The 27,309-nt window shown below is 38.8% G+C and overlaps 2 protein-coding genes across 2 annotated transcripts; both read right to left on the bottom strand.

Moving 5' to 3' along the window:
• Positions 1-179: 179 nt before the first annotated feature.
• On the bottom strand, positions 180-5,650 carry LOC126827064 (hematopoietic prostaglandin D synthase). The gene is made up of 6 exons (XM_050556240.2): positions 5,577-5,650; positions 3,645-3,842; positions 3,057-3,149; positions 2,421-2,536; positions 1,428-1,538; positions 180-838 (listed from the first exon to the last, which is right to left on the bottom strand). Exons 2-6 carry the CDS (start codon positions 3,793-3,795, stop codon positions 674-676), a joined length of 636 nt encoding a protein of 211 aa, XP_050412197.1. The 5' UTR covers positions 3,796-3,842; positions 5,577-5,650; the 3' UTR covers positions 180-673.
• A 10,031-nt stretch (positions 5,651-15,681) lies between these two features.
• Positions 15,682-24,092, bottom strand: LOC126827206 (hematopoietic prostaglandin D synthase). The gene is made up of 5 exons (XM_050556444.2): positions 23,837-24,092; positions 20,244-20,336; positions 19,335-19,450; positions 18,764-18,874; positions 15,682-16,238 (listed from the first exon to the last, which is right to left on the bottom strand). Exons 1-5 carry the CDS (start codon positions 23,979-23,981, stop codon positions 16,074-16,076), a joined length of 630 nt encoding a protein of 209 aa, XP_050412401.1. The 5' UTR covers positions 23,982-24,092; the 3' UTR covers positions 15,682-16,073.
• Between the last annotated feature and the right edge of the window lie 3,217 nt (positions 24,093-27,309).

The raw sequence follows: 27,309 nt of genomic DNA, 5'->3' as shown, positions 1-27,309 counted from the left end.
CCAGTTGGTAGCTATAACTACCTTGTTCCCAGATGACTCGACACACGGGGACCAGTTGGTAGCTATAACTACCTTGTTAGTTTATGTAATCGTAGTGCAATCAGCATGTTTGAGACACTTCCAAGGGATTTAGCAAGTTTTAAAGGCACAAAAAACAAAAGGGAAGAATTTTTTTTAATTTTTTTTTTATTTAAACAATATTTTGTTCATTTAAATTTACAAAATTGATATATTTATGTAATACATATAGGATACGATAACAAGCTTTATCACTTCCTTCACCCCTGACATGTGAGGCCGTACCGGAAGATCCCCGAGGAGCTTTCTCAGCGAAACCGAGAGCAGCATGTTTACATAAGACGTTACTGATTCGGGCTAAATGGTGAATTTTACTTATTTTAAAATCCATTTACACTAAATAGGAAATAATTTTTACCTACAAACTATTCAAACGTCTTTATTTATTTTTCTAATCAATGAAAAAAATGTTTTAGAATTTAATTTGACGGAAGAAAAAAGTTAATATTTGGGACTCATTAAGTCGCATCCATGTCATCCTATTCAGTGATTGTAGCGGCCTAGCGAAAATTCATTGCGGATCAGTGTGGATATACACATTCAACAACTAGTATATTTAAGTACAGATTTGTGCTTGTATTGACTGATTACCACTCTAAGCTGACGTCATTGGACGATTTTTCAGATATTCAGAAAGTCCAGGTAATGACGGTACTAATTTAAAGATGGCTGCTATTTTTGGATGATTACCTAAAGCATTTGGTTTAACCGCCACAATATGATCCATCATGTCAAACACGGCAAGATCTGCCCAGGACAGCTGAAAAATAATATACATATTCATACATTTATTAACTTATGACGAACACACAGAACGCGGCCAATGGCTACGGAAGACCATCAGGGTCAATCAAATGAAAAACAATCCGATGATCTGGTAATTACGAGATAACTCCCATCGATATATTTTGATAATCACAATAATTATTTTTAATTCGAGTGGCATTTTAGTCTGACTCCATCTTTTCAGATACACGGACCACTTGATGCAGTTCAAACTCTGTGTAATGACTATTGACCACTTGAGATTTCTGGCTCAGATATGGGAGGGTGGCGAATGGTTAGCATGTGCATGTTGTATCATTGCCGTGGTTTCGATTCCTCGTTTGTACGTGACAAGGAGTAGAGTCGCCTGTCCAACCTCATGGGTTTTCTCCGGGTCCTCCGGTTTCCCCCGCTGCTAAAAACACCTATTGAAATATAAAATTGAAGCATATGTTAGTCCAGAAATGACTGTAGTCGTAACCATAGTCTACATCCGAAGGTCGCCCTAGATAATGAGACACCCTTTCTCACCTTCAAATCAAGGGAGGCAATTCACCTTTTCATAAACAAGGGAAGTAACTCACCTTATCACCAACAAGAAAATCTCCGGTACATTTATTTTCCTGGGCATGTTTCTCAATTAAATTCAAAGCAGCTGGAAGCTGTTCCTCGAGAAATTTCTTCTCTGTTACTGCCTGCAAAATTGAAAGAGCAAATTGAAAGTCTTTGCGAGATGTGGGCTTTCTATTTCACTGACTCTCGTGGGTGTCACGAGCGAGACACAGTATACCACTCTTTCAGAAACATTTAAAACTTTGTAGTCATGGGAACGCTCAGTGAGTAAGGCGTTGTTTAGTGTAACCAGGAGTAACTATATTAACTATTTCATATTATTATTCATCATACCAAAATATTGTTTGTGAGAGAGAGAGAGAGAAATGGGGTTTAACGTCCACTCGACACAAACTAGGTCATTTCGGGACTAACATATGGTTTCATTTTATTTACATAATTCGCGTGCGCGTAGGGGTCTTTAGCAGTGGGAGGAAACCGGAGGACCCGGAGAAAACCCACGAGGTTGGACAGGCGACCCTACTCCTTGCCACGTACAACCGGGGATTCGAAACCACGCCAGTCGACTCAATGACAGACTTTATGATACAGTGCGCGCACGCTAACCATTCAGCCATCCAACCCCCCAATATTGTTTGTAACATTTAAATGACAAGTATTGTGGAGGAAGTTGGACAGGGAGGTTGGACAGGGAGGTCCGGGGTGTGTCTTTTCCCCCTGGCGAGAGACAGACAAGAGAAATATTTAAAACTGACTGTAAATAATGTTTTCTATTGGCCTGATGGTTCTAGTTTATGCACAGATGGAGCGCATGACATTCTGACTAATCCGTCAAAAATGACGTGTATTCAAGACTGAACAGGGGCGCCAAACTAAAAAGGGCCGCCAAACTAAAAAGGGCTCCAAAACTATGTGAGAAGTTTAATTTCTTTATGGGCTCACAGGCCTACCATACTCGTTAACCCCTTTTCAGACCATCCCTTGAGTTGGTCATTTTCACTTACTCTGATTTCTACGTCCTTCTCAAGCATTAACCTGATGAACAATTCTCGTATCTGGATAATCCGGTCTACAATTGTATCTGTTAATAATTTATCATAGTTGTTTTTACCATCCAGACCTAAAATGTAATATACATAATATACAATAGTTGTTTCTAACACCCAGACCTAAAATGTACTATACATAATATACAATAGTTGTTTCTAACATCCAGACCTAAATGTACTATACATAATATACAATAGTTGTTTCTAACATCCAGACCTAAATGTACGATACATAATATACAATAGTTGTTTCTAACATCCAGACCTAAACTATACGATACATAATAATATATCATATTATATATAGATAATGAAATTAAATGAAACGGTTTAACGTCCAAGTTTTCTGCACCGACTGGGCTAATGAAGCCAAACCTGTTAACGAGAACAGTATTATTGGTTTCTTTATTTCATTTGGATAACGCAAATCAGTCCAGTTGAAGACGTGTCTATGAAGTCATCTCTTTCTTTTTAAAACAATAATTTTAGTCAGGATGTCTAAATGGTATTGAGGAACGGGCCTAGATGTAAACCCCATCTCCCCAAACTAAACCCATATGTCCAGTCATCGTGAAACATTCTAATACTTACCAAATTCACGAGCTAAATATCTGGCTATTACAACACTCTCTCCAAACAACTGACCATCAACTTCTAGAACAGGCAGAGTTCCACCAGGCATTGCTGTAATACAGAAATCAACGAAACATACAGCAGCTAAGTCGTGCGGCAGTCAACAAGAATTGCCACTGCAATAAACCCAGACCTTCGGTGATACAGGCTTCTCTTGAATAGAACATTAGAGGATAAACCAACCCGCGGACAGTCCCATTCCTTTGTTGATAAAGGCTTGGCTTAAATAGAACCCCAGTGGATAAATACACTCGTGGACGGTCCCAGCGCTTCGGTGGTGCTGGGACACCCATAGCTAAAACAAACCAACCCGCTGGCAGCCCTAGGGCGTCGATGATACAAGCCTCACTTAAATAGAAACTCAGACAGGTCTTCCTGCAGTGATACAGGAATATTACTTGCGTTAAGCTTCTTCCATCCTGACCCGGGTTCGAACCCTTCAACACGTACCACATCATACCAACCTTCACAACTTACTTGGTTTAAGGTCTTTCCACTCTGACTCGGGTTCATATCTTTCACAACATACCAATCTTCACAACTTACTTGGTTTAAGGTCTTTCCACTCTGACTCGGGTTCGTATCTTTCCACTCGAATATCTTCATAATCAACCCCAGCAGCGACAAACAACAATCGAGAAAGCTCTCCACGGGATCGGTAGTTTTTAAAGAAATAGTACCTGTATTTGGGTGGCATTTTGTTTCGACTTCCCCAGGTTACTACCTGATCTGGTAATACTTCACCTTAAAAGACAGAAAAATAAATGGGGTTTAACGTCTACTCGATACAAACTAGACCAGTTCGGGACTAACATATGGTCCAATTTTATTTCAGCAATTCGCTTGCGCCTAGCAGTGGGAGAAAACTGAACCCTACTCCTCGCCACGTACAGGTGTGGGCTAGACACCATGCAACTTGAATCAATGTTATAAGTTAAGATTGACAATGTTTCCCCAGCCAGCACCCTCTTGTGTTCTACTTTCTGATAAAATAAGTTTTAGTCCTTACGTAATAATCATACATTCCACCGGCTTATCTCAAAGGTTACAACGATATTAAATGTTCTATCTCGGATGGCTATTCGTTTACTAAGGTTACAACGATATTAAATATTTTAATCTACTGATAATGGAAAGGTTACTATAAATAACTATATTATGATTATACATTTTATCATGATAATATGTTTGTTATTGTGATGATTAAATTTATCATCAGCTATAGAATAATCTTGATAATAGCACTCATCATGACAATACACTATTATAACTCGACGTTACACCTCACCACCCCCCCCCCCCCTCTCTCTCTCTCTCTCTCTCTCTCTCTCTCTCTGCTGCTGCCCACTCGACACAACCTAGGTCATTTCGCGACTAACACATGATTTAACTTATGGGTCTTTAAATGTGAAAGAAAACCAAAGGACCTGGCAAAACCTCGTGAAATTGGACTAGCGGACACACTTGACTCAATAACAGACCTTATGATCTAAAGCGCACCCGTTAGCCAATAGAGTCCCCACCCACCACCAGGAAGGGTGAAGAAATCAGATCTTATAGAGGTGAACAGAGACTACCATGTTCCTGAAGCAACGACCGCGAGTTTTACAACATCCAGCTTGATAAGATGTACGTACTTAAGGCGAGATCAATACAAGCCTTCTATTGAAAATGAGAGACTACAGACATCACTGTCGAACAATGTATAAGCACCGTCAGATTTATGCATAAGCTAAATAAGATACTTCATTCTTCATCCGGAATAACGGATGGGCAGCATAACGACCACGAAGTGAATTATTATTTTTTTAACTCATGGAAACATATAAGGGCCAAGGTGGAATAGATACCTCGATATCATTTTAATATAATAATATGTCAACATATTGCGATTGTTGCAGTGGTTTTAGTCCTGTAAATACCATTTTGTCGAGTTAACCGAATCAAAGCGCTGTGTTTTAAATGTGTTTTATATACATATTCCATTTCGCTATAGTATATGTCGACATAGCGCATATTGATATGTCGACATGTAGGTACTACAGCGAAATGGAATATGTTAAAAAGGCGTCAAAATAGAAATAATATTAAGGTGCACATATAAAACGATATGTCGGCATATAAAATAGCGCGTTGATTTAATTAACACGACAAACATTGTCTTTTCAGGGGTCCAGTCATCACAATATGTTGACATATTATCTTATTAATATCGCGGTATGTATCGTGCTTTTGGTCCCTATGCGCTTCCATATTAACTAGAGTGTTAGCGAGTAAGGAGATCAACCGTTAGTGTCTAGATATGTGAGTCTACATAGTCATTCATACACACTAGTCTATGACCTCGATATTATAATCACTCTGCCCTAAATATCTGGTTTGTGTATTTACAGTACAATGACATGGATATTTATAAATATATAAATACAGGATTATTAGGTACAAGTCAGATTGTACAAGATACGTGCAGCAACTTACTTTATTCATGTGAAGAAATCAGCTGGACTGATGTAACCAGATTATAGATGTAGTCTCGATTAAACAGGGATATTAGTCCCGAATATCAGGTCAATAGAAATAGTAAACGTCTTGTACAACATACCCCACCCACTTTATTACTTTAAAAGGGGAGGGGAGAATTAGGGTCAAACGCCCATTCCACGCAAACTAGGTCATTTCGAGACAATTATATGATACACTTGTATTTATTATTAATTCGCTTGTGCGAAGGTTTTTTTTTAGCATTGACAGGAGACAGGGGAACTTGGACAGGTGACCCTACCCCTTATTGCTACGTACAAGCTGGGAATCGAAACGACGCCATATAACTCAATTACAGACCATATGATCTAAAGCGCAGGCGACAGACTACTCGGGTACTACGCCACATTTATAAGACCGCATTCGTTTTGGTATTCAGCATTAAAATGAATTGAAATGGTGTTTAACGCCTTACTGTTCCGCTCCTACTGGGCTAAGCAGACGGGTATACGCCATACAGTGTGCTACCCGGGACATTTTGCCCGAACAGCTGCACTACGACCTACTCTTAAATCGAATTCCAACTGCCAAGGGATACGCCAATGTACTCGAATGCCTATACAGAAGCTCGGGTTTTTGTCGCATGCGAACAACTATACGCCATGTCAGACCCTACGCCCTGCACCGCTGACAAGGGGAACCACGCCGGAAAATCTATTCAGCATTGAAACTTTAAGAAAAGTATATAACTAATAGAAAATAGAGTGTTATTGTAAATAATCAGTAGTCATCTTAATGTGTGTAGCGTACCACAAGGCTCAGTTCTTGGTCCTATCTTATTGTCCTTATGTAAAGCACCCGTTGAAGACATTGTTCCAAAGCATATTTTCGCGCTTTATGCTGATGTCAAACAATTGTACATTTAATTTTCGACCGAAAAACTCGATTCATGTGCAATTTCTAAATTTGATCATGAACAATGTATTTATGAAATCAAATTATGAATATTCTTAAAGAGAACGATGATACAGCCAAACTTCAGCTATTGTTACTACTAATAATAAAATGGTTTCAACGCCTTCTGCTGGTAATATTGGTTCCATTTTTGATAAGAATAGGGATATGAATATGGAATGTTTAGTTAAATTTGTTATTGTAACATTGGGGAGTTGGTTAAAATTGCGAAATGTATAAGTTTAACGTTTTAAATTGATTGGTGTATTACAGAGAGTATCCGAGCACGTCTCACCACAGATGGAGCAACATGTGGCAACCCCTTGCTCAAAAGTACGTATGAGGTTTACCATGGAAAACTTGAGATACATAAACTTGAAGTAAAGACCACTAAAGAGGCAATTTCCGCCCTACATATCAATCTAACCAACCCCTCAACTCTCGTATCCTTCCTCCTCAAAATCATGAATATTCACCAAAACCTGGCAGAAAATGTACTTTCAAACCCTTTTCTTCGATTCCACACCAACAAAAAGGGGGTAAAGGGAAAGGGAGAGAAAGACAAAAAATAACTTTCGTGTTATGTATTCACATACATTTTATTATGTGTTGGCCTATTAAAGTGGTATGGCCTTATGATTACGAAATCGAGGTTGAGGGAAGATAACTCTTTGTGTGGTTCTTAGAATACAATTATGTGAGACGATTTGTGTATTAACCTGTTTATTACCACCTTTGTGTTACACCCATAGGCGTACGAGCTGGGGGCCCTTTTGTGACGGCGTAGGAATATTTGGTGAGCTATGTCCTATATGTGATGTCAATAACGCGGCGACACTCAACATATTACCTCACTCAATACCTGTCCCCTGACATCTTCTAACTTCCTGGTCAACGAGTCAACTAGGCTAAACAGTTTTTAGAATCTTGGGAGTCGGTGTCGCATGTTTTCCACAACATTTATGTGACGTAAGTAAGTAAGTGTTTATATTTTTTAATAGTAGGTTACAAAAGAATATGAATAATTGTGACAGCCTAGTTGAGCGGAGAAGATGATCTATAGTCCTGTATGTATTGGCCCATATACTTCTCTTGAATAGTGTAGTGTGATGTTACTATATTTATCTTTGTATGTATGTATGTATATATTTATAATGTGTACATGTATCTAAACCAGAGATAGTGGTTACATATAGGCATAGCCTGTTCCCCAATCCAAATTCAGATTTAATAAATAAAAATATTGTTTTAAAAAACAAAAACAACAAACCCTCAAACCATAGCGTTATTAAAGAGATAAACACGTTCTGTTTTCAATTTAGAGGGGTGATATTATGACCCAATTGATTGTGCATGTTTTCAGAGATAAATGTTACCAGCATGTATACGTCATATACGAACAAGTATAAGTATTTATAGAAAGAAAATTTCCCATACGTCACACAACAAGCTATGGCACAGGTAAATCCATTAACGCTTGAAGCCATCCTCTTTATGGATGGCGATACAGCTCAGTCGGTAAAACGCTGGGCTGCCGTTTGGTGTGGTATGTCAGGGGTTCGAATTCCAATTCACTTTCAGTATTGGGGTGTGGTATTGCGATGTTGCAGGTATTATCTTTGTTGTCTTAAATTTCATACAGTTTGAGATTGGATAACACCTTTAACATTAAATGCCAGTGTTAGCCTGGGGTCCTGTTTCACGAAATTTTAACTAAAATAAAATCCAAATTTTAGTAATTTGATTGGATAATATTTGATTGATTTTAGTTCTTAGCCAATCAAAATTGAAGTATCTACTAAAATTTGGATTTTATCTTTAGTTAAGATTTCGAGAAACAGGTCCCTGGCCATCAGATCCAATCAATCTCTTGATGTGATATATGAAGTTTGTGTCATGTCCGCAGGTTTGTTTTATCGAATTATTTTTTTTTTTTTTTTTTTTTTTTTTTTTGCGTGCAGGCTGGTCCTCCTGCACTTACAAATAGTGATGCATTGTACTATTTGCATGGAATTAGGACGTATATGGTGAATCGAGATCAACTCTCAATTAACATGGGCCGTTGCTACGAAACTAAACATCTTGTTAAAACTTCAAAATTAATCTTATTACATGTTTATCGGTGAGGGTGGTATTGTCACTTTAAATCACGTTGCCGTTCATTGTAAAAGTATATCTTAAAGATACATTCCCAAGAAATTGTTTATAGGGTAGTTATTTCCAATAAAAGTATGGTAGATATCGAAAGTACAGACGCTCGATCTTACTCGAAAAATACTGGATTCCCTGAAAAACACCCACGGGGCAAGCACTATGGGCAAAGATGTCAGTGTATCATTAACTGTCAGCCCGACTGCTTATTTTCTGCCAATACAATATACTCTACAATTAAACGGCGGAAAAGTAAATGAAATGAAATGAAATGGGGTTTAACGTCCTACTGTTTTGCTCCGAACTGGGCTAATGAAGACGGACATACCCCATACCGTGTGCTATGAGAGAAATTTTGCCCGGACAGCGGCACTACGGCCTACTCTTATATCGAATTCCAACTGTCAAGGAATCTTTTACGTGCACGCCAATGTGTACACGGGACCTCGGTTTTTCGTCTCATCCGAATGACTTGACAACTGTCCTTGTCAGAAGTTGGCAGAAGATAATCCAAAAATTTACTTAGGCTTCAATATGTATGGTTATGCAAAGTAAGTAACGAGCAACTTACTCAATATTTGTGATACGTTTTCAAACAACTTAAACCCGTCAGTCTTCATTTGGAAATGGAGACCGTTGTCCCAAGCTGTATTATGCTGCGTCTGGATAAAACCAGATTTTCATTTTATAAAAAAAAATGTGTAGGTGAAATTTACCTTTCGTTATCAAGTACAGCACATGGGTCATTCACTGTATAGACCTCTAAAGGAACGGGGATCGATTATCAGGTCAACCAACGAAAAAATTGACCCGAAATTTCAAAAGGGTTACGTGTCCGGATAAGCATTTTTGACGTTTACGTCCCAAGGACTCAATATTTTGAGCTGAAATTTTGAGACAAGGTAAATACATCATTCCTCTACTTTTTGGCGCGTAAGTTTCATACGTACTGAAAAGGTATCTAAATTATTAATTAGACATTAATTTATCCATTAATAAGACATTAAGTTCATCGAAATTGTTCGGCATGGTTCACCCTTGTCAGTAGTGCAGGACAAAGGGCCCGGCGAGGGACAACGTATAATCATTCCGATGAAACAACATTAGAACCTTGATCATGGGAATTTTTTGTTTAGGTCGAGATTGATTTCTAGGTTGGTGCAGAAAAGTAGGAAGTTTAACCTTGCTTCCTTTAATCCCATCTTTGATTTGATAGTTAATCAGCGGCTGCCAGACAGGATACGCTCACATTTTGCAAGAGATGGATAGAGAACAATCAGGGGCCATAATCCAGGTAGTTATGATCTGAAATGCGCAAATATTGAAATGGACTGAGATATTTGGGATATAAAGATATATTTTAAGTTTCATCAAAATCTGATAAACATAGTGACTTCTAGAGAGTGCATAAGCTAAAAATATGATTTTGTGTACAATCAGGGGCCATAATCAACGAAGTTAGGGTCCGATATGCGCAAATATCGACAAGAACCAAGATCTTTGGGTTATAAACTTACATTTCAAGTTTCATCAAATAGAATAAAAATTGTGGCCAGAACCTAGATATACCATGTTTTTACACTTTGTCCGGCAGTTTTGGTTCGATTTTCACGAAATTCGAACTCAATCAATATCGGTGATATATTCGAACGGTGTTTTAAATTGGATAATAATTGTGATGTCTAGATGGACCACAAGATAAAAAGACGATATTTCGTACAATCAAGGCCCATAATTCAGGAAGTTATGATCCGATATGTGCGAATATCGCAAGGATCTTTGAGTTATAAACATGTATTTCACGTTTCATCACAATTGGGATCAAAATTGTGACCTCTAGAGGAACCACAAGCTGAAATGCGATTTTTCGTACAATCAATGGTCATAATACAGGAAGTAATGAATGATCCTATATGCGATAATATCGAAAGGAACCAGGATCTTAGGGTTATAAACATGTATTTCAAGTGTCATCGAAGGGGGTTTGCCAGGTTCCTGAGACAATGTATCTCCAACTCGCTTTGGGTGCCCATCCTGTCCCACGTCTGACGATAAAGGATTAAGCACACGGCCGAGAAAATTTTCTCATAAAAAGTTTTGATTTACAAAAAAAAAAATTATGTAGCTGAGCAGAACCCCCCCCCCCCCCTCTGGATCCGCCCCTGAAATTGTGACCTCTAGAGGGTCCATGCACAACCTTGATATACCATATGTTTACACTATTTGCGTACGAGGGGCGACCATTTTGTCCGGTAGTTCTGGTCCGATTTTCACGACATTCGAACTCAGCCAACATTAGGGTGTAACGGTGATATATTCAAACGTTTTTTTTAAAATCGAATAAAAAATTTGACCTCCAGAGGGGTCATAAGCCAAAAACGTGGTTTTTCATACAATCAAGGACCATAATTCAGGAAGGTACAATCCGATATGCGCGAATATCGAAAGGAACCAATATCTTTGGGTTATAAATGTGCATTACAAGTTTCATCAAAATCAGGCGAATATTGTGACCTCTAGAGTGTCCACAAGCTAAAAACGTGATTTGTCGTACAATCAGGGGCCATAATCCATGAAGCTATGGCCCAATACATGCCAACATCGAAAGGGACCGAGATCTTTTGGAGATAGACTTATATTTCAAGTTTCGTCAAAATCGAGTGTCCACAAACAAATTTTGGACGGACAGACGGGCGTCCGGACGGAACGGGGCGACGACAAAATACGTCCACGTGAAAATGTGGGCGTATAAAAATACCTTATCAGTGTCTGCTTATGTCAGCTTTAAAGTATCAATCAACATTTTTCTGTCCTGAAATTACTCCCAAGGTTTGCTTCACATGCAGTAAATACGACTTCACATGCAGTAAATACGACTTCGCATGCAGTAAATACGACTTCACATGCAGTAAATACGACTTCGTGTGGCACACTATATCACAATTAATATATTCTGTGTTTTATATTTTAGATAAAACGGGGCAAACAGACCTCGAAACAAACTTGACGAATTCTGGACTGGTACAAAATATTCCCAAGAAAAGATGATATGTTCAGTGAACAAGATATACAGTTGCTATAGAAACAGAACTTTCTAAGTATTAATTGTTTTGGATTGGAGGGATACAATACTATTATAAATTATCCTAAAGAGATGAAAACATCATATATATTTTCAGTTTAAAACAAGGTGTTTATAGAAACATAGAATGAGATATCAAAGAACAATGGTCGTTCTCCGTCTATTCTGGGACAAGGTTTTTAACAATTCGTTTATATATTTTCCGATTGGCTTGATGTTTTTCATATTTTGGATTATAGTCAGAAATACCAGTGTAAGGGAGACAACCTCTACAGTCACCCCTCATCATCTTCTTACAGTGACGAACACCTGCATCGGTGCTGACGTCATGTTTCGTTGTTGTCATGTAGTCCTAGCTTATAAGACGTCAATTCCCCTGCCAGTAGACCTTTTGACGTGGAAACGAAATGACGAGCTGGTAAACTCAAGCAGACGACAGTTCATAACAACCAAATACCAAGAATTAGGAACTGGTACCACAGTTCTGTCGTTCCCCGTCCAATCTTATAAAATAGATAGTACTTTAGATATATATGGTGTGCAAACTAAAGATTTTGGGCGTTATAAATGCTACGTTGCTGACAGAAAAACATTCATTCCGCTTATAACATCATCGTGTGAAGCAATGTCACGTGATTCACGCCCAACATGTGAATGTGACATCACGAGAGATTTCTATCAATATACGGAAGACCTGATTGCGGTCATTTTTAAAAACGGTGAACATGATACTTAACAAGGCTACAAAAAACAACCTTGGTATCTTAAGAATAGATGATTGCGTCATAGATGATGTTTTTAATTGTTACGAGGTAAAAGATTGGACTAGAACTGGTGATCGTATGGAAGCCACCAATCAGTTACAAGAGTGGACTGAAAGATATCGGCAAACGCGTCATCTGTCGACTAGACTTGTCTTCACCAGCAGTGACAGGAGTTCTTCTTTTCACAGTTGGTGCACAACATCTCTCATTGTTTATGTAATTTATGAATTGTTTTTTTATGACAAATTATTCTTCTTTATGATTGTTTTGATATTCTGCAATGATAATATTCGTGAAGGTCTTTTACGATGTCTGTTATAAACAAACGCCGGATTGTTTGGTTGTTTAACCACGTAGTTGGGACGCCTAAGGTTTGCCAGAAGGACGGGAGCGCCTCGAGGACTCCCTCAGAAGCGATATACGCGATATTTTACGTCGCACCCCACCCCCTTTCCAGACGCCACCACTTATTTTTATAAAATACACTCTTCAAAAAACAAGGGGATATTGAAATGCAAATACCTATGCAGGTTGTGACATGATAAATAGTCATGGACACTTAACATGCTTAGAGAGTATGTTCACAGATGAAGAACTTATCGCCCCAACAGAACCACTGATCTGCATGTGCGACACGCAATAGCGCCATACACGTGGGAGGGGTTCATTGTCAAATTTGACACTTCAAGGAAGGGTTGGTGAAAACTGCCGCGTACTGGTTTATCCTATCCATGTTTGCTTTCCTCTCGGTTCTTGCAAACAATTAACTGTTTAGCGTATCTTTGCTTTAGTGTGTTACGTTTAATTTGATCGGCAAACGTGTTCGTCGACGTCAACGAACAACACTGCAAGAATTGGCCGTGGCACTGCAGGAGTGGGTCAGATTGCCCAAAATCGTGATTGCACGGTTGATTAGGAGCCCGGGAGGAGTTCATTGTCAAATTTGACACTTCATGGAAGGGTTGATGAAAACTGCCGCGTGCTGGTTTATCCTATCCGTGTTTGCTTTCCTATCGGTTCTTACATACGATTTACTGTTTAGCGTATCTTTGTTTTAGCCTGTTACGTTTAATTTGATCGGCAGACGTGTTCGTCGACGTCAACGTCAACCGACAACACTGCAAGAATTGGCCGAGGCACTGCAGGAGTGGGTCAGATTGCCCAAAATCGTGATTGCACGGTTGATTAGGAGCATGCCACGACGAATTGCCGAATGTCTGAAGATTGGTGGAGCAATTACTCATTATTAAGACAAAAATCAAAAACGTCCATTTTCACTTTTGACAGTGTATCATTTTGCGAGTGAAATGGGACCGTCAGATAAGCCGCCCATATGAACTGTTTATGTTCATGTGTAGGCAATTGGCCTGTTATTAACATACACTGGTTACCTCTAAAAAAACAGCAGTGCATTTCCGCAGTTTTATATTGTTTCCGAATATCCCCTACTTTTTTTGAAGAGTATATATTACAAATTGTTTTATGAAACAACGTGTATTCCATATATGTATTCAAATGTTGTTCATAAATATTGCCATTGTATAGAGATGGAAGCCATACTACAATTTATACATATTTACATGTGGATTTAATTGTCTATAGTTACATAGTACATCGGTAACTAACACAAAAACTGTATACACGCGTGTTAATCGGTTGTATATGTGTATAATTTGGGAACAATTAGTGGAATATATGTGTATATATATTTAGTTAATATTCAGTGCATTTTATGAAACTACGTGTATACCATATAAATGTATTTATAGCGAATTAAAGTACATTGAGTAAATAATCAATAACCAGACTATTTCACACATATATATCTATAACTGATTAATGTTAATTGAATTAACATTTAATTAAGAATGTGTCTATTTTTTTTCAACCTATTTATTCCCAGGACAATGTAATGCAGACATGACTGATAATTCAGTTGCCAAACCCCATTTTAAGCCTTAACGTGGAAGTAGAGATAATCTGTCACACATTTTACTAAATGACCAGAAAATTCCCCATGGCAGCCATCTTGAATATTTAAATTTCCCCAAGGGTGCCAGGGTGGCATCATCCAGGTTCTCACTCTACACATATTGAAGATATATAATCCATCAATAAACATTAGGTGGATTATATTTCCAGGTTTGTCGACCTGCTGCCGGACTATGAATACATTTATTGCAGCCACGGTGAATCAGTGAGTAAGACGCTGCCTCGCCAACGCTGGGTCCTCTCTCGGAATTTTATGGTGCGGTTTGCCCGTGTCAGTAATGCACGACGGGGGTCGGGTAACTGGGGTATTTGATCCAATATACGTTTCGTTTATCTAAGTTTTGCGTCCGCTTCCACCCTAGGGTGATAATGCAGACAGCCGTACACATCCCAAAGTTAATTCTTATTTATACTACAGATTCGAAAGAAAGAGAGATGGAAATGGGGTTTAGCGTCCACTCGACACAAACCAGGTCATTTCGGGACTAACAAATGGTTTAATTTTATTTCAAAATTCGCTTGCGCGTAGGAGTCTTTAGTAGTGGGAGGAAACCGGAGGACCCGGAGAAAACCCACGAGGTTGGAAGGCGACCCTACTCCTTGTCACGTACAACCGGGGATTCGAAACCACGCCAGTTGACTCAATGACAGGCCTTATGATACAGCGCGCAGGTGCTAACCATTCGGCCATCCAACCACATAAAGAAGACTATCAGTGTCATCACCACTAGCATCACATAGAACTTGAATTATACTGGAATAGCGCCCGGAAGTTGGGGTGACCTAGTGGTCTAGAGTGTCGCGCTTCGATCTCTAGCTAACCGTTCACTTCTGGCTTGCGGTTGGGGTTTCGGAACCCGGTGGGTATACACTAGGTACTCCGGTTTCCTCGAACAGACCACTGCGCGTGCGCAAATAAAAATAAGATAACTTGTCTGCGACACCACCCTCAGTGGAAGCGTACGGTAAACATTAATAGAAGAAGAAGGGGAATGTTAGTGCTTGTCGGCGATATTGTTTCGGTTTACGCGGACGTTAAATAAAGCTATTTTACACATACATGTTAGAGTGTATGTGGGGATTTATTTACATACGAAGATTTTGGGATGTTGACATGGCCTAGTTTAACATGGGGGACAACAATGACAGATTCAACATTAACAAATCTTTAATACAAATTCAATGATACAAACATATCATTATAAACATAATATTATTGGATCGAATTATCCTGTACACAACTTGTACACTTTTGATTTAAATTTAAATAATTTAATTGTTGACTGTGATTCCAATTTATGACTGGAGAGGGACTCGAAACGATTAAATTTTCGTTACATGAGAGATGACCATAATCTTTTGCTTTCTCTAAATTTAATTTACAAAGAATAAAAAAAAAGATAATTAAAAATTTGTTTGGCATCATGTACGTACATGTACATGTAATCATAATTTTGTAACGAATCAAATTTAATTAAAATCAATAATTAAACTTTACTCAGATCAAATTGACTTCTAAAAACACATCACACGAGGAATTGTTTTGTTGGATTATACTCGTGTGACTCGACGATTTTTCAGGTATTCAGAAAGTCTGGGTAATGTCGGCACACGTTTAAAACTGGCTGCTATTTTTGGATAGTTATCTAAAGCATCCGGTTTAAATGCGAGTATATGTTCAAACATATCAAACAAGGCCAGGTCAGCCCAGGACAGCTGAAAAATAATATACATATTCATAAATATATTAACATATGGTCAATACACAGATAACGGTCAATGGCTACGGAAGACCATCAGGGCCAATGAAATAAATCATTCTGATTACCTCGTCAATTATTAAATTAAGACAATAACCCTTTGTGGCAATACTTGATCGTTTTTGGCCTTTAGTGGATCTCTACTGAAATGTCCCCGAGAAAACCATTCTGATTATGCTTGTGGCAATACTTGATCGTTTTTGGCCTTTAGTGGATCTCTACTGAAATGTCCTCGAGAAAACCATTCTGATTATGCTTGTGGCACTACTTTATCGTTTTTGGCCTTTAGTGGATCTCTACTGAAATGTCCCCGAGAAAACCATTCTGATTATGCTTGTGGCACTACTTTATCGTTTTTGGCCTTTACTGGATCTCTACTGAAATGTCCTCGAGAAAACCATTCTGATTATGCTTGTGGCAGTACTTGATCGTTTTTGGCCTTTAGTGGATCTCTACTGAAATGTCCTCGAGAAAACCATTCTGATTATGCTTGTGGCACTACGTTATCGTTATTGGCCGTTGGTGGATCTGTACTGAAATGTCCCCGAGAAAACCATTCTGATTATGCTTGTGGCAATACTTTATCGTTTTTGGCCGTTGGTGGATCTGTACTGAAATGTCCCAGAGAAAAACCATTCTGATTATGCTTGTGGCAATACGTTATCGTTATTGGCCGTTGGTGGATCTGTACTGAAATGTCCCCGAGAAAACCATTCTGATTATGCTTGTGGCAATACTTTATCGTTTTTGGCCGTTAGTGGATCTCTACTGAAATGTCTCCGGTGAATCTGGTGCTTGATCAAGCCCGATCTCCAGTTGTTATGTTAGGGGTACCGTCCCCTTGGCTGACAACTAAAATATTGCCTGTACGTAAAAGAACCCTTGCAATGAAATGGGGTTTAAAGTTACAATTTCATATTTTCTAAGAAAGTCAAAACATAATTATTTCTATGTCTTTTGCTCAATAGGTTGTCAACTCACTATTATACGATCATAGGTGTCATTCTCACACTTAAAACTCATTTACACCGGAAATAACAACACAATTACCTCCCTTTTTTCTATTCTCCACCATGGAGTAGCTATTCTCAAACGTTTGAATTTGAAGAGGAAAATGATATTTTTGCCAATTTTCAACTGACAATAGTGAATTATAGGATTAATAGGATTATTCTTTAACAAGGTAGGACTGTTTATAGATACCACCTATTTTAAGGCTTTATTTTAATAAATTTTAAAAATATAACGTAAAAATATGAAATTGCAACTTTAATGTCCTACTGTTCTGCGACGACTGAGACAAGGAAGATGGACATACGACATACAAGTTGTTATGGGTGGCACTACGGCCTCCTCTTATTTCGGGTTCCGCCTGTTAACGTGCAAGCAAATGTGTACACGGGACCTCGGCTTTATGTAGTATCTGTACAACTATACATTAACCCTGCCATGCTCTCCGTCCTACATCACTGACATGTGGGGAACCACTCCGTAAAATACCGATGAACTTTCTCGGTCAAAACCAAGACCTCTTGAAGGATGAAATTCGATTAACAGAGAGCGGAAACAAAATTCTCCCCCACCCCGCCCACTATGTCCCTGCTCTAATCTGATATTAACGGCCCGATGCGGCATTTTAAGCAATAGGAATTACTTACAAACTTCAATATTGTGACGGTTGAATTGGTATTTTGATTTTTGATAGTTAAATAATCAATCGGAGCATGTATAAACGTGGAGAAATTTGATATTTTAGCGACAAATATCAATGGCTATACAAATTTAAATCGTATTTTTGCTGACTTTTCAAACATCAATATACCCTCCAAATCAATGTAGATAATTGAAATATCAAACATACTTACAGAAGAAATAAACCAGTTTCTCACCTTATCACCAACATAATATCTCGTATATCGTATAATAAGTAATATAAAACGATATAATGTAACAACCTTCAAATCAAGGGAAATAACTCACCTTATCAGCAACAAGGGAAGTAACTCACCTTATCACCATCAAGGGAAGTAACTCACCTTATTACCGACAAGGGAAGTAACTCACCTTATCACCAACAAGGGAAGTAACCCGCCTTATTACCAACAAGGGAAGTAACTCACCTTATCACCAACAAGGGCAGTAACTCACCGTATCACCAACGAGGGAAGTAACCCACCTTATTACCGACAAGGGAAATAACTCACCTTATCACCAACAAGGGAAGTAACTCACCTTATCGCCAACAAGGAAGTAACTCACCTTATCGCCAACAAGGAAGTAACCCACCCTATTACCGACATGGGAATCAACTCACTTTATCACCAACAAGGGAAGTAACTCACCTTATCACCAACAAGGGAAGTAACTCACCTTATTACCGACAAGGGAATCAACTCACCTTATCACCAACAAGGGAGTAACTCACCTTATTACCGACAAGGGAATCAACTCACCTTATCAACAACAAGGGAAATAACTCACCTTATCACCAACCAGAAAATCTTCGGTACATTTATTTTCCTGAGCATGTTTTTCAATTAAATTCAAAGCAGATGGAAGTTGTTCCTCAAGAAATTGCTTCTGTGCTACTGCCTGAAACACATAAAAACAAATAGAAAGTCGTTGACTCTCTGTAAGATCTCATACACGGGGTAATCTCGTTAAGGCGAGGTCAGGCTTAAGTTGGCAGTTTCACAGGCCCCACCCTGTCATTGGTTTGTATACAGTGAACAAATTTGTATCATTCTAAACAAATTCGTAACATTCTAAACAATTGTGTATCATTCTAAACAAATTCGTATAATTATAAACAAATCTGTATCAATCTTAAATTCGTATCCTTGTTAAGAAATTCGTATCCTTGTTAACAAATTCTTATCATTTTAAACAAATTCTTATCATTCTAAACAAATCCCTTTCATTCTAAAAACAAAATTTCGTATAATTCTAAAAACAAAATTTCGTATCATTCTAAACAAATTCCTTTCATTCTAGATAAATTGCCAACTGCTTGAAATATTAACGAATAAGTGGCATTCAGTGTTGAACATACCTTGATTTCTTCATCTTTCTGAAACATAAAACCTGCTAAAAGTTCTCGTATCTGAATGATTCTGTCTACTATTGTGTCTGTTAATAACTTCTCATAGTTGTCTCTACCATCCAGACCTAAAATATACAATACATAATATACAATAGTTGTTTTTACCATCCAGACCTAAAATATACTATACATAATATACATTGGTTGTATCTATCATCCAGACCTAAACTACATAATATACAATAGTTGTTTCTACCATCCAGACCTAAAATATACTATACATAATATACAATAGTTGTTTCTACCATCCAGCCCTAAACTACATAATATACAATAGTTGTTTCTAACATCCAGACCTAAAATATACGATACATAATATACAATTGTTGTTTCTACCATCCAGACACATAAAATAAACGCTAAATAATAATGTCTACCATCCAGACCTAAAAGGATCATACTCGACCTGCTTGATCAAAATTTAATATCAATTTCCTCATTTCATTTTAAACAAAAACCGTCCAGTGCAGCCTGTATTTCATTTTGGAAGTCTCGCAGCACCAGTTCTAAACCACCCAGTTGTAACATTTAAGCACAGCCTATTGCAACTTTGATTTCGCATTGATAGATTCGCAGCATCAGTCCTAAATTATCCATAAGTAAACCGTATTATTGTTTTCATTATTTCTCCACAAAGCCATATTTTAGACCTGTTCTGGTCGAATATCACCATCGCGTTCAACAAGTTGGGCGATATGCCTATGACTCCGTGGTCTGATTTGTGGTTTGAGGTGTCTGTATAGTGAGTCCTGTCCATAAGCTGGTCTTGTTCTATTGTTGTTTGTATCTGGTGAGCACCCCCCCCCCCCACCTTGACTTACTATATACCAACAACAACATCGCGGATAGAATACTTACCAAATTCACGGGCCAAATATCTGGCAATTACCACACTCTCCCCAAACAACTGACCATCAATTTCTAGAACAGGTAGAGTTCCACCAGGCATTGCTGTAATACAAAATTCAATTATGTTTTTTTTTAAACAATACGTATAATATCTATGTTACATAAAATTATGATATCGGTATCGACCCTACCCCTTGTCACATAGAACTATGATATCGACCCTACCTCTTGTCGCATAGAATTATGGTATCGACCCTACTACTTGTAACATACAACTATCGTATAGACCCCACTCCTTGTCACATACATTTATAGTACCAAGCCAACTATGGATACCGACCTTACTCCACATCACACACACTTCAGGAACAGCTGGATGTCCACATGATACTGACGGCCGTAGTAAGGAATAGCTGGACGCCCGCATGATACTGACGACCGCAGCAGGGTAGAGCTGGACGTCCGCATGATACTGACGACCGCAGCAGGGTACAGCTGGACGTCCGCATGATACTGACGGCCGCAACAAGGAACAGCTGGATGTCCACATGATACTGACGATCGTAGTAAGGGGTGCGGATGCGATACTGGCGGTTGTATTGAGAAGTGTAGGATAACGCACGAGACTTCGGTTATGCTGGGGAAAGAAAGACTGAAGAAAATAACCCGAGAAAAAGAAAAACCGAGGCAGGCAGGCCGAGGTTTTTCTGTCGAGGGTTTTTTCAGAAGTCTTTCTTCCCCCAGCATAACCGAAGTCGAGGACTTTATCTTGCTTATAAACCGTCTATGTTTACATGTACGCAAAATGAGAATATCCCAGAATTCCCATAAGAAAAACCTTAGATCATGTTTTCTTATGGAAAAAACCCTACCCTGGAAGAATAACCCTTTACTGGTTTAAAGAAAAACTTTCAGAAGAATAACCCCAAATTTCCCTGTATATATACAAAGCCGCCCCGACTTTCAGACCTCAAGTTATTCCGGGCATAGAATATACCCCAAAGATCAAAGAGATTTACCGTTACAGGTTTATAAACAGAAATAAGGAATAGTTTGATGTTCGACTGATGGCGACGACCGTAGCAATGGATGTGGGCGTGATCCTGACGGCAGCATGATAGAACACGACCGTTGTATATACGACCCTGTTGATAGTAGTTAGGGACATCAACTGGTCCTGATAACAGACAGAAGGTGGATCTACACAAACACAGTAGATAACATGTAGCTTTATTTACTGAACAATATCAACACGTTTAAATATTTGACCAGTCAGGGATCAATATAGGTCAAGAGAAATATCTGTGACTATAATTTAATATGTATTGGTTATATCAATTCACCATATGCTGTGAATTATACATTATACCCATACTTTTTCTCGCCTCGGAGCCCCACTCAAAAAAGAGACGGTGTATCAACCCATACACCTTGAAAACAAGGTATATAACTATTACATATAATATAATATATTTTAAAATAGTTCACAATTCCAGGGAAATTGTTATGAATTGTACAATACAATACAATTTAAAACAGGTCACAATACTAGGGAAATATAATATTTTTCTGTTCATATAAATTTATCAATTGCCGTAGATTATATAATTTAAAAATTAAAACGTTTTTGTTGTTTGTCAGATTTATATTGCCCCATTCTTGTTCCAATAAATTAACGGTTCCCTACGACGTCTCCTCTTTAAACACTCCCCCGTCTTCATTAGCCCAGTCGAAGAAGGACAGTAGGACGTAAAAACCCATTTCATGTCATTTCATTTAAAGATTTACAAATAACTAAAATACGTTCAGTGCATACCAGCTGTTACCGAAGTTAAAATGAAAGATTACTAGTTTCAAAAGCGGCTGATAAATCTAATATACCGCGGATGTCAAATTTATAATATAGTTTAAATCTGTCGATCAACAGAGTGCCGCGGTGGCTCAGTGACTAAGACGTTGGTTTACTACGCTGATGGTCCAGGTGTTGCCCGAGAACGTTCATAAGGATTTTCCGGCGTGGTTCCCACTTGTCAGTGGTGCAGGAAAGGGTGTCTGGTAAGGAACAACGTATAGCCGTTCCGAGGTGGGGGTGCCCGAATGGTTAGCGCGCGTTGTATCATAAGGTCTGTCATTGAGTCAACTGGCGTGGTTTCGATTCCCCGGTTATATGTGACAAGGAGTAGGGTCGCCTGTTCAACCTCGTTGGTTTTCTCCGAGTCCTCCGGTTTCCTCCCACTGTTAAAGACCCCTACACGCAAGCGAATTATTAAAATAAAACCGAACAATATGTTAGTCCCGAAATCACCTAGTTTGTGTCGAGTAGACGTTAAGCCCCATTTCTCTCTCGTTCCGATGTAAAGGAAGCCCGAGGTCCCGTGTACACATTCGTATGCATATTTCATTTCATGTCGACCAACAACTTTATAGTCTGCAGTCAATGAATTAACCCACTTTTACAATATAATATACGACTATGTAATATCGACACAATCAATGAATCAAGTCAACAATTCAATATGTCAACTAATCATTTTTACTCTCTACACGACTCTATAGAAATACACACCTAGTTTTACAGTGGTATAAACATTGTACAAAAGATTAGAAATGTAGTTTTGAAGGGTACGGGTTGTCATAAAGGCAAACGCTGAACAAGTAATGGTGATTTGATACACCGTGATTCATTCAAACTTCGATAATACCTTAGCGCTAAGCAAAACATTTAATTCAACAAATGAAATGAAATGAAATGGGGTTTAACGTCCTACTGTTCTGCTCCCAACCTGGGCTAATGAAGACGGGCATACGCCATACAGTGTGCTATGAGGGAAATTTTGCCCGGGCAGCGGCACTACGACCTACTCTTATATCGAATTCCAACTTCCAAGGGATCTTTTATGTGCATTCCAATGTATACACGGGACCTCGGTTTTTCGTCTCATCCGAATGACTAGACAGCTGTCCTTGTCAGGCCCTCCGTCCTGCATCACTGACAAGGGGAAACCACGCCGGAAAATCTGGATGAACTTTCTCGGCCAATGCAGGGATCGAACACCCGACCTCCAGGCTAGCGATCCAGCGTCTTAACCACCTAGCCACCGTGGTTCCCCTTTAATTCAACAAGGTAACAAATGAAAGGAGTGGATGTTAACATACGGTGATATGGACATGTGTGCATATACAGTGTGGGATAACAAGAGTGGGTCCAGAGATCATGTGCGCACAACGCACAACAGGGGGTTCGGGTGGCCTTCCCCGGTAAATATCGAAAACTAGAAGACCTGGGGATCGTGCATTTTTCAGTAATGCAGGACGGGGGAGGAGGTGGGGCTACTAAGGACAGTGTCTGATCGTTCGGATATAATTAAAAACGTGGCGTGCACGTAAAAGATAATTAGAATTCGATATTAGAATAGGCGGCAGTGCGCTGTACGGGCAAATTTTCCTCATAGCACACTGTATGGCGTATGCCTATCTTTATTAGCCCAGTCGGGGCAGAAAAGTAGGACGTTAAACCCCATTTCATTTCATTTCCCGCCCTAAACACACGACTAGAACGTTGGTAAACCCACACGAGACATCATCAACAATCTTTTACTCACTTGGTTTCTTGGCGTCCCACTCTGGTCCATGTCGTTCCACTAGAACGTCTTCATAATCAACCCCAGCAGCTACAAACATCAATCTGGGAAACTCCCCACGAGCACGGAGATCCTTAAACCAGTGATATTTGTACTTGTGTGGCATGCTGAATGACCAAACAATTATTTCCCTGTGTCTAGATTAACTGACTATGATCTTCTATCTGTCGTGTCCAGACCAAGATCTCCGTTAACAAGAACGTGGTGTCCAAGAATACGTTAAATACTATTACAATGTTAAAGGCCCACTTGGACTATGTACCGTGGTGAACGCCCACGTGGACTATATACTGAGTTGTAGTATGACTATGCGTTTTATATATAGAGCGCCCCGTCCTGTATGTTTACCGACAGTTGTATTATTGACAGTGAGTGTTGTGTGGTTAGTAACGTATATATTCTATATTACAGATAGGTGAATCTCTTTTGATATTGTTAAATATCACCGTGATCCTTATTCTTCTCTGTGGCGCAGGATGGAGTGCCTGACAATGACAACTGTCTAGTCGTTCGGATGGGACTAGAAACCGAAGTCTACACATTGGCGTGCACGTAAAAAAACACTTGGCAGTTTGAATTCGATATAACAGTAGGCCGAAGCGCCCCTGTCCGAGCATGTGCCTACTTCATTAGCCCAGTTGGAGCAGAACAGTAGGATATTAAACACCATTTCCTTTATTGTACTCTATAGATGAAAAGTGGGTGGGGGGGGGGGGGCTAGCGCGTGCACTTTAGATCAGAAGGTCTGTCATTGAGTCAAGTAGAGTGGTTTCGATTCACCGCTTGTACGTGACAAGGGGTTGGGTCGCCTGTCCAACCTCGTGAGTTTTCTTCGTGTCCTCCAGTTTCTCCCCACTGCCAAAGACCCCTACACGCTAGCGCTTTATTAAATTAGATCAAAATCAATGTTAATTTGAGTGGACGTTAGACCACATTCCCATCTCTCTCTCTCTCCCTCCCTCTCTCTCTCTCACACACACAAACACTCACTTTCTCTCTCTCTCTCTCTCTCTCTCACTCTCAATGTTATTTATATATCTAGGTCTCCTTATTGTACTCTATTTTAAGCGCTATCATATTTCATGATTTGTATACAAATCAAAGTCCCGTATAATTTTCTAGGTAGGGTTATAACGATAAATATGGGGCTGAAAGTCCACCTACTACTCGTGAGCTTGCGTTTTAAGCGTACCTAGTTATGTGTGTCGGTTTAATGGACAGACTAAAAAATCCAAATGGACAGATTGACACAATCGTATGGACAGGCTGAAAGATCCAAATGGACATACCAGAAGATCCGAAAGGACAGACTGAAAGATCTAAGTGGACAGATGAAAAATTCCGAAAGGACAGACTGAAAGATTCGAATGGGTAGATTGAAAGATCCGAATGGAAAGACCCGAATGGGCGAACTGAAAGTTCCGAATGGACAAATTTAAAGATGACAGATTGAACGATCCGAATGGACAGATCCCAACAGGCAAACTGAAAGAACGGAATGGACAGATTAAAAGAACCGAATGGACAAACTGAAAGATACAAATTGACAGACTGGACGACTCGACGACTCGATTGACATCGAGTTAACCATTCGGTCACTGGATGATTCGAATGGACAGATTAGAGAGACATGAATGGACGGACTAAAAGATCCGAATGAGATGTTAAACTTTATATTGACTGCCAAACAGAGCCCAAGAAATGAGCTGTTAAACTTTATATTGATTGCCAAACAGAGCCCAAGAAATGTTTATAATTTTGTTGAAAACATAAAAGTATTACTGCCAAGCGATCCCATTTCAGGAAACCCATTAAATATGTATTCCCATGTTCTAATCGGTATGACGGAGAGATCCTTCGGATATTACAAGGTTCTTTAAATCTTTAGCACTGGAAACTTATAATTACTATCTACATACACTTACAAGACTACGGATAACCGACTACTTCCTAATGCTACTAAGTCGGATAGACCTAAATGACTGATGTATCATTCGTTCGTTTGTTTCTAGAGTTTTACGTCCACTTCCACCTAGGATGATATCGTACAATCGGATATTTATATGGAATTCCTTCTAATCACTTGTCGAGATCAAGTGTTGACATAATCGTAATAAAGAAATAAAACAATGGTTAATAAAACAATTAATAGATTAATCATACGAATGACATGTACACGAGGCAGGCCGTATTGGCAGTTACTTTCTGTCTATAAAAGTTTTATAAACAATAAGGGATTATAATAATTTAATATGTCATTAGCATTACATAACATTTCATCCTTGGCTAGTCACCTTTATATAGCACACCTTTAATTAATGTTTTGAAGGAATGGAATAGTTATTGTCCCAAGAGTTTAAATAAATTTTAAACATTGGAATTTCGCATTGTGTGTTTAATGTAAAGAAAGGAATTATACAAATCATTTATTTACTATTTAAGCCACCTGGATGCTTTAATAAAAATGAAATGAAATGGGGTTTAACGTCCTACTGTTCTGCTCCTAACCTGGGCTAATGAAGACGGGCATACGCCATACAGTGTGCTATGAGGGAAATTTTGCCCGGGCAGCCGCGCTACGGCCTACTCTTATATCGAATTCCAACTGCCAAGGGATCTTTTACGTGCACGCCAATGTGTACACGGGACCTCGGTTTTTCGTCCCATCCAAACTACTAGACAGCTGTCCTTGTCAGGCCCTCCGTAGGATAGGGAACTACATATCTAGTTACAAAAGGGAACTATGGTTGTAGGACAGTATGGCGGATCAGGCTGCTGCATGATTTAATATAACAATATGCAAAGGGGAAAATAATGACAAAATAAAGGAATAGGGACCTACATACACAACCATTATTAACAATGACCGTGCACATCAATCAATTTAATTTAACCTGTGTTTAAAAATTTATTGATTCCTATAAATAGTTCAATTTGTCTGATTTTTTATTTATTTATTTTTTTTGTGTGTGTGTGGGTGTGTGTGTGGGTGTGTATGTGTGTGAAATAGCTTTATTTAACGTCCGCTTCCACTGAAGTGATATCGCCGACAAGTAATTTTATTTACAAAGTGATTAGCGTAAAAAAAATAACAGATTAATGAAAAAATATATATATACATGTACTCTTCAAAAAAAGTAGGGGATATTCAGAAACAATACAAAACTGCGGAAATGCACTGCGGGTTTTATTAAAGGTAACCAGTGTATGTTAATAACAGGCCAATTGCCTACACATGAACATAAACAGTTTATATGGGCGGCTTATCTGACCTCCCCATTTCACTCAAAAGTGAGAATGGACGTTTTTGATTTTTGTCTTAATAATGAGTAATTATTCCCCCAATCCTCAGACATTCAGCAATTCGTCGTGGCATGCTCCTAATCAACCGTCCAATTACGATTTGGGGCAATCTGACCCACTCCTCTTGCAGT

Source organism: Patella vulgata, chromosome 7, assembly GCF_932274485.2.
Source record: "Patella vulgata chromosome 7, xgPatVulg1.2, whole genome shotgun sequence".
NCBI classification, from domain to species: Eukaryota; Metazoa; Mollusca; class Gastropoda; family Patellidae; genus Patella; species Patella vulgata.
The sequence above is the reverse complement of the archived record's forward strand: the minus strand, read 5'-3'. Positions and strand labels throughout refer to the sequence as shown.

Bases quoted from the DNA above. Each gene is read 5' to 3' on its own strand.
- LOC126827064 (XM_050556240.2), bottom strand. From the start codon at position 3,795: ATGCCACCCAAATACAGGTACTATTTCTTTAAAAACTACCGATCCCGT. The intron at 2,537-3,056 runs GTAAGTATTAGA...ATTACATTTTAG, and splicing joins ATATTTAGCTCGTGAATTTG to GTCTGGATGGTAAAAACAAC. The intron at 1,539-2,420 runs GTAAGTGAAAAT...TCAATTTTGCAG, and splicing joins AGAAGGACGTAGAAATCAGA to GCAGTAACAGAGAAGAAATT.
- LOC126827206 (XM_050556444.2), bottom strand. From the start codon at position 23,981: ATGCCACACAAGTACAAATATCACTGGTTTAAGGATCTCCGTGCTCGT. The intron at 19,451-20,243 runs GTAAGTATTCTA...TGTATATTTTAG, and splicing joins ATATTTGGCCCGTGAATTTG to GTCTGGATGGTAGAGACAAC. The intron at 16,239-18,763 runs GTGAGTTATTTC...ATTATTTTTCAG, and splicing joins ATTTTCTGGTTGGTGATAAG to CTGTCCTGGGCTGACCTGGC.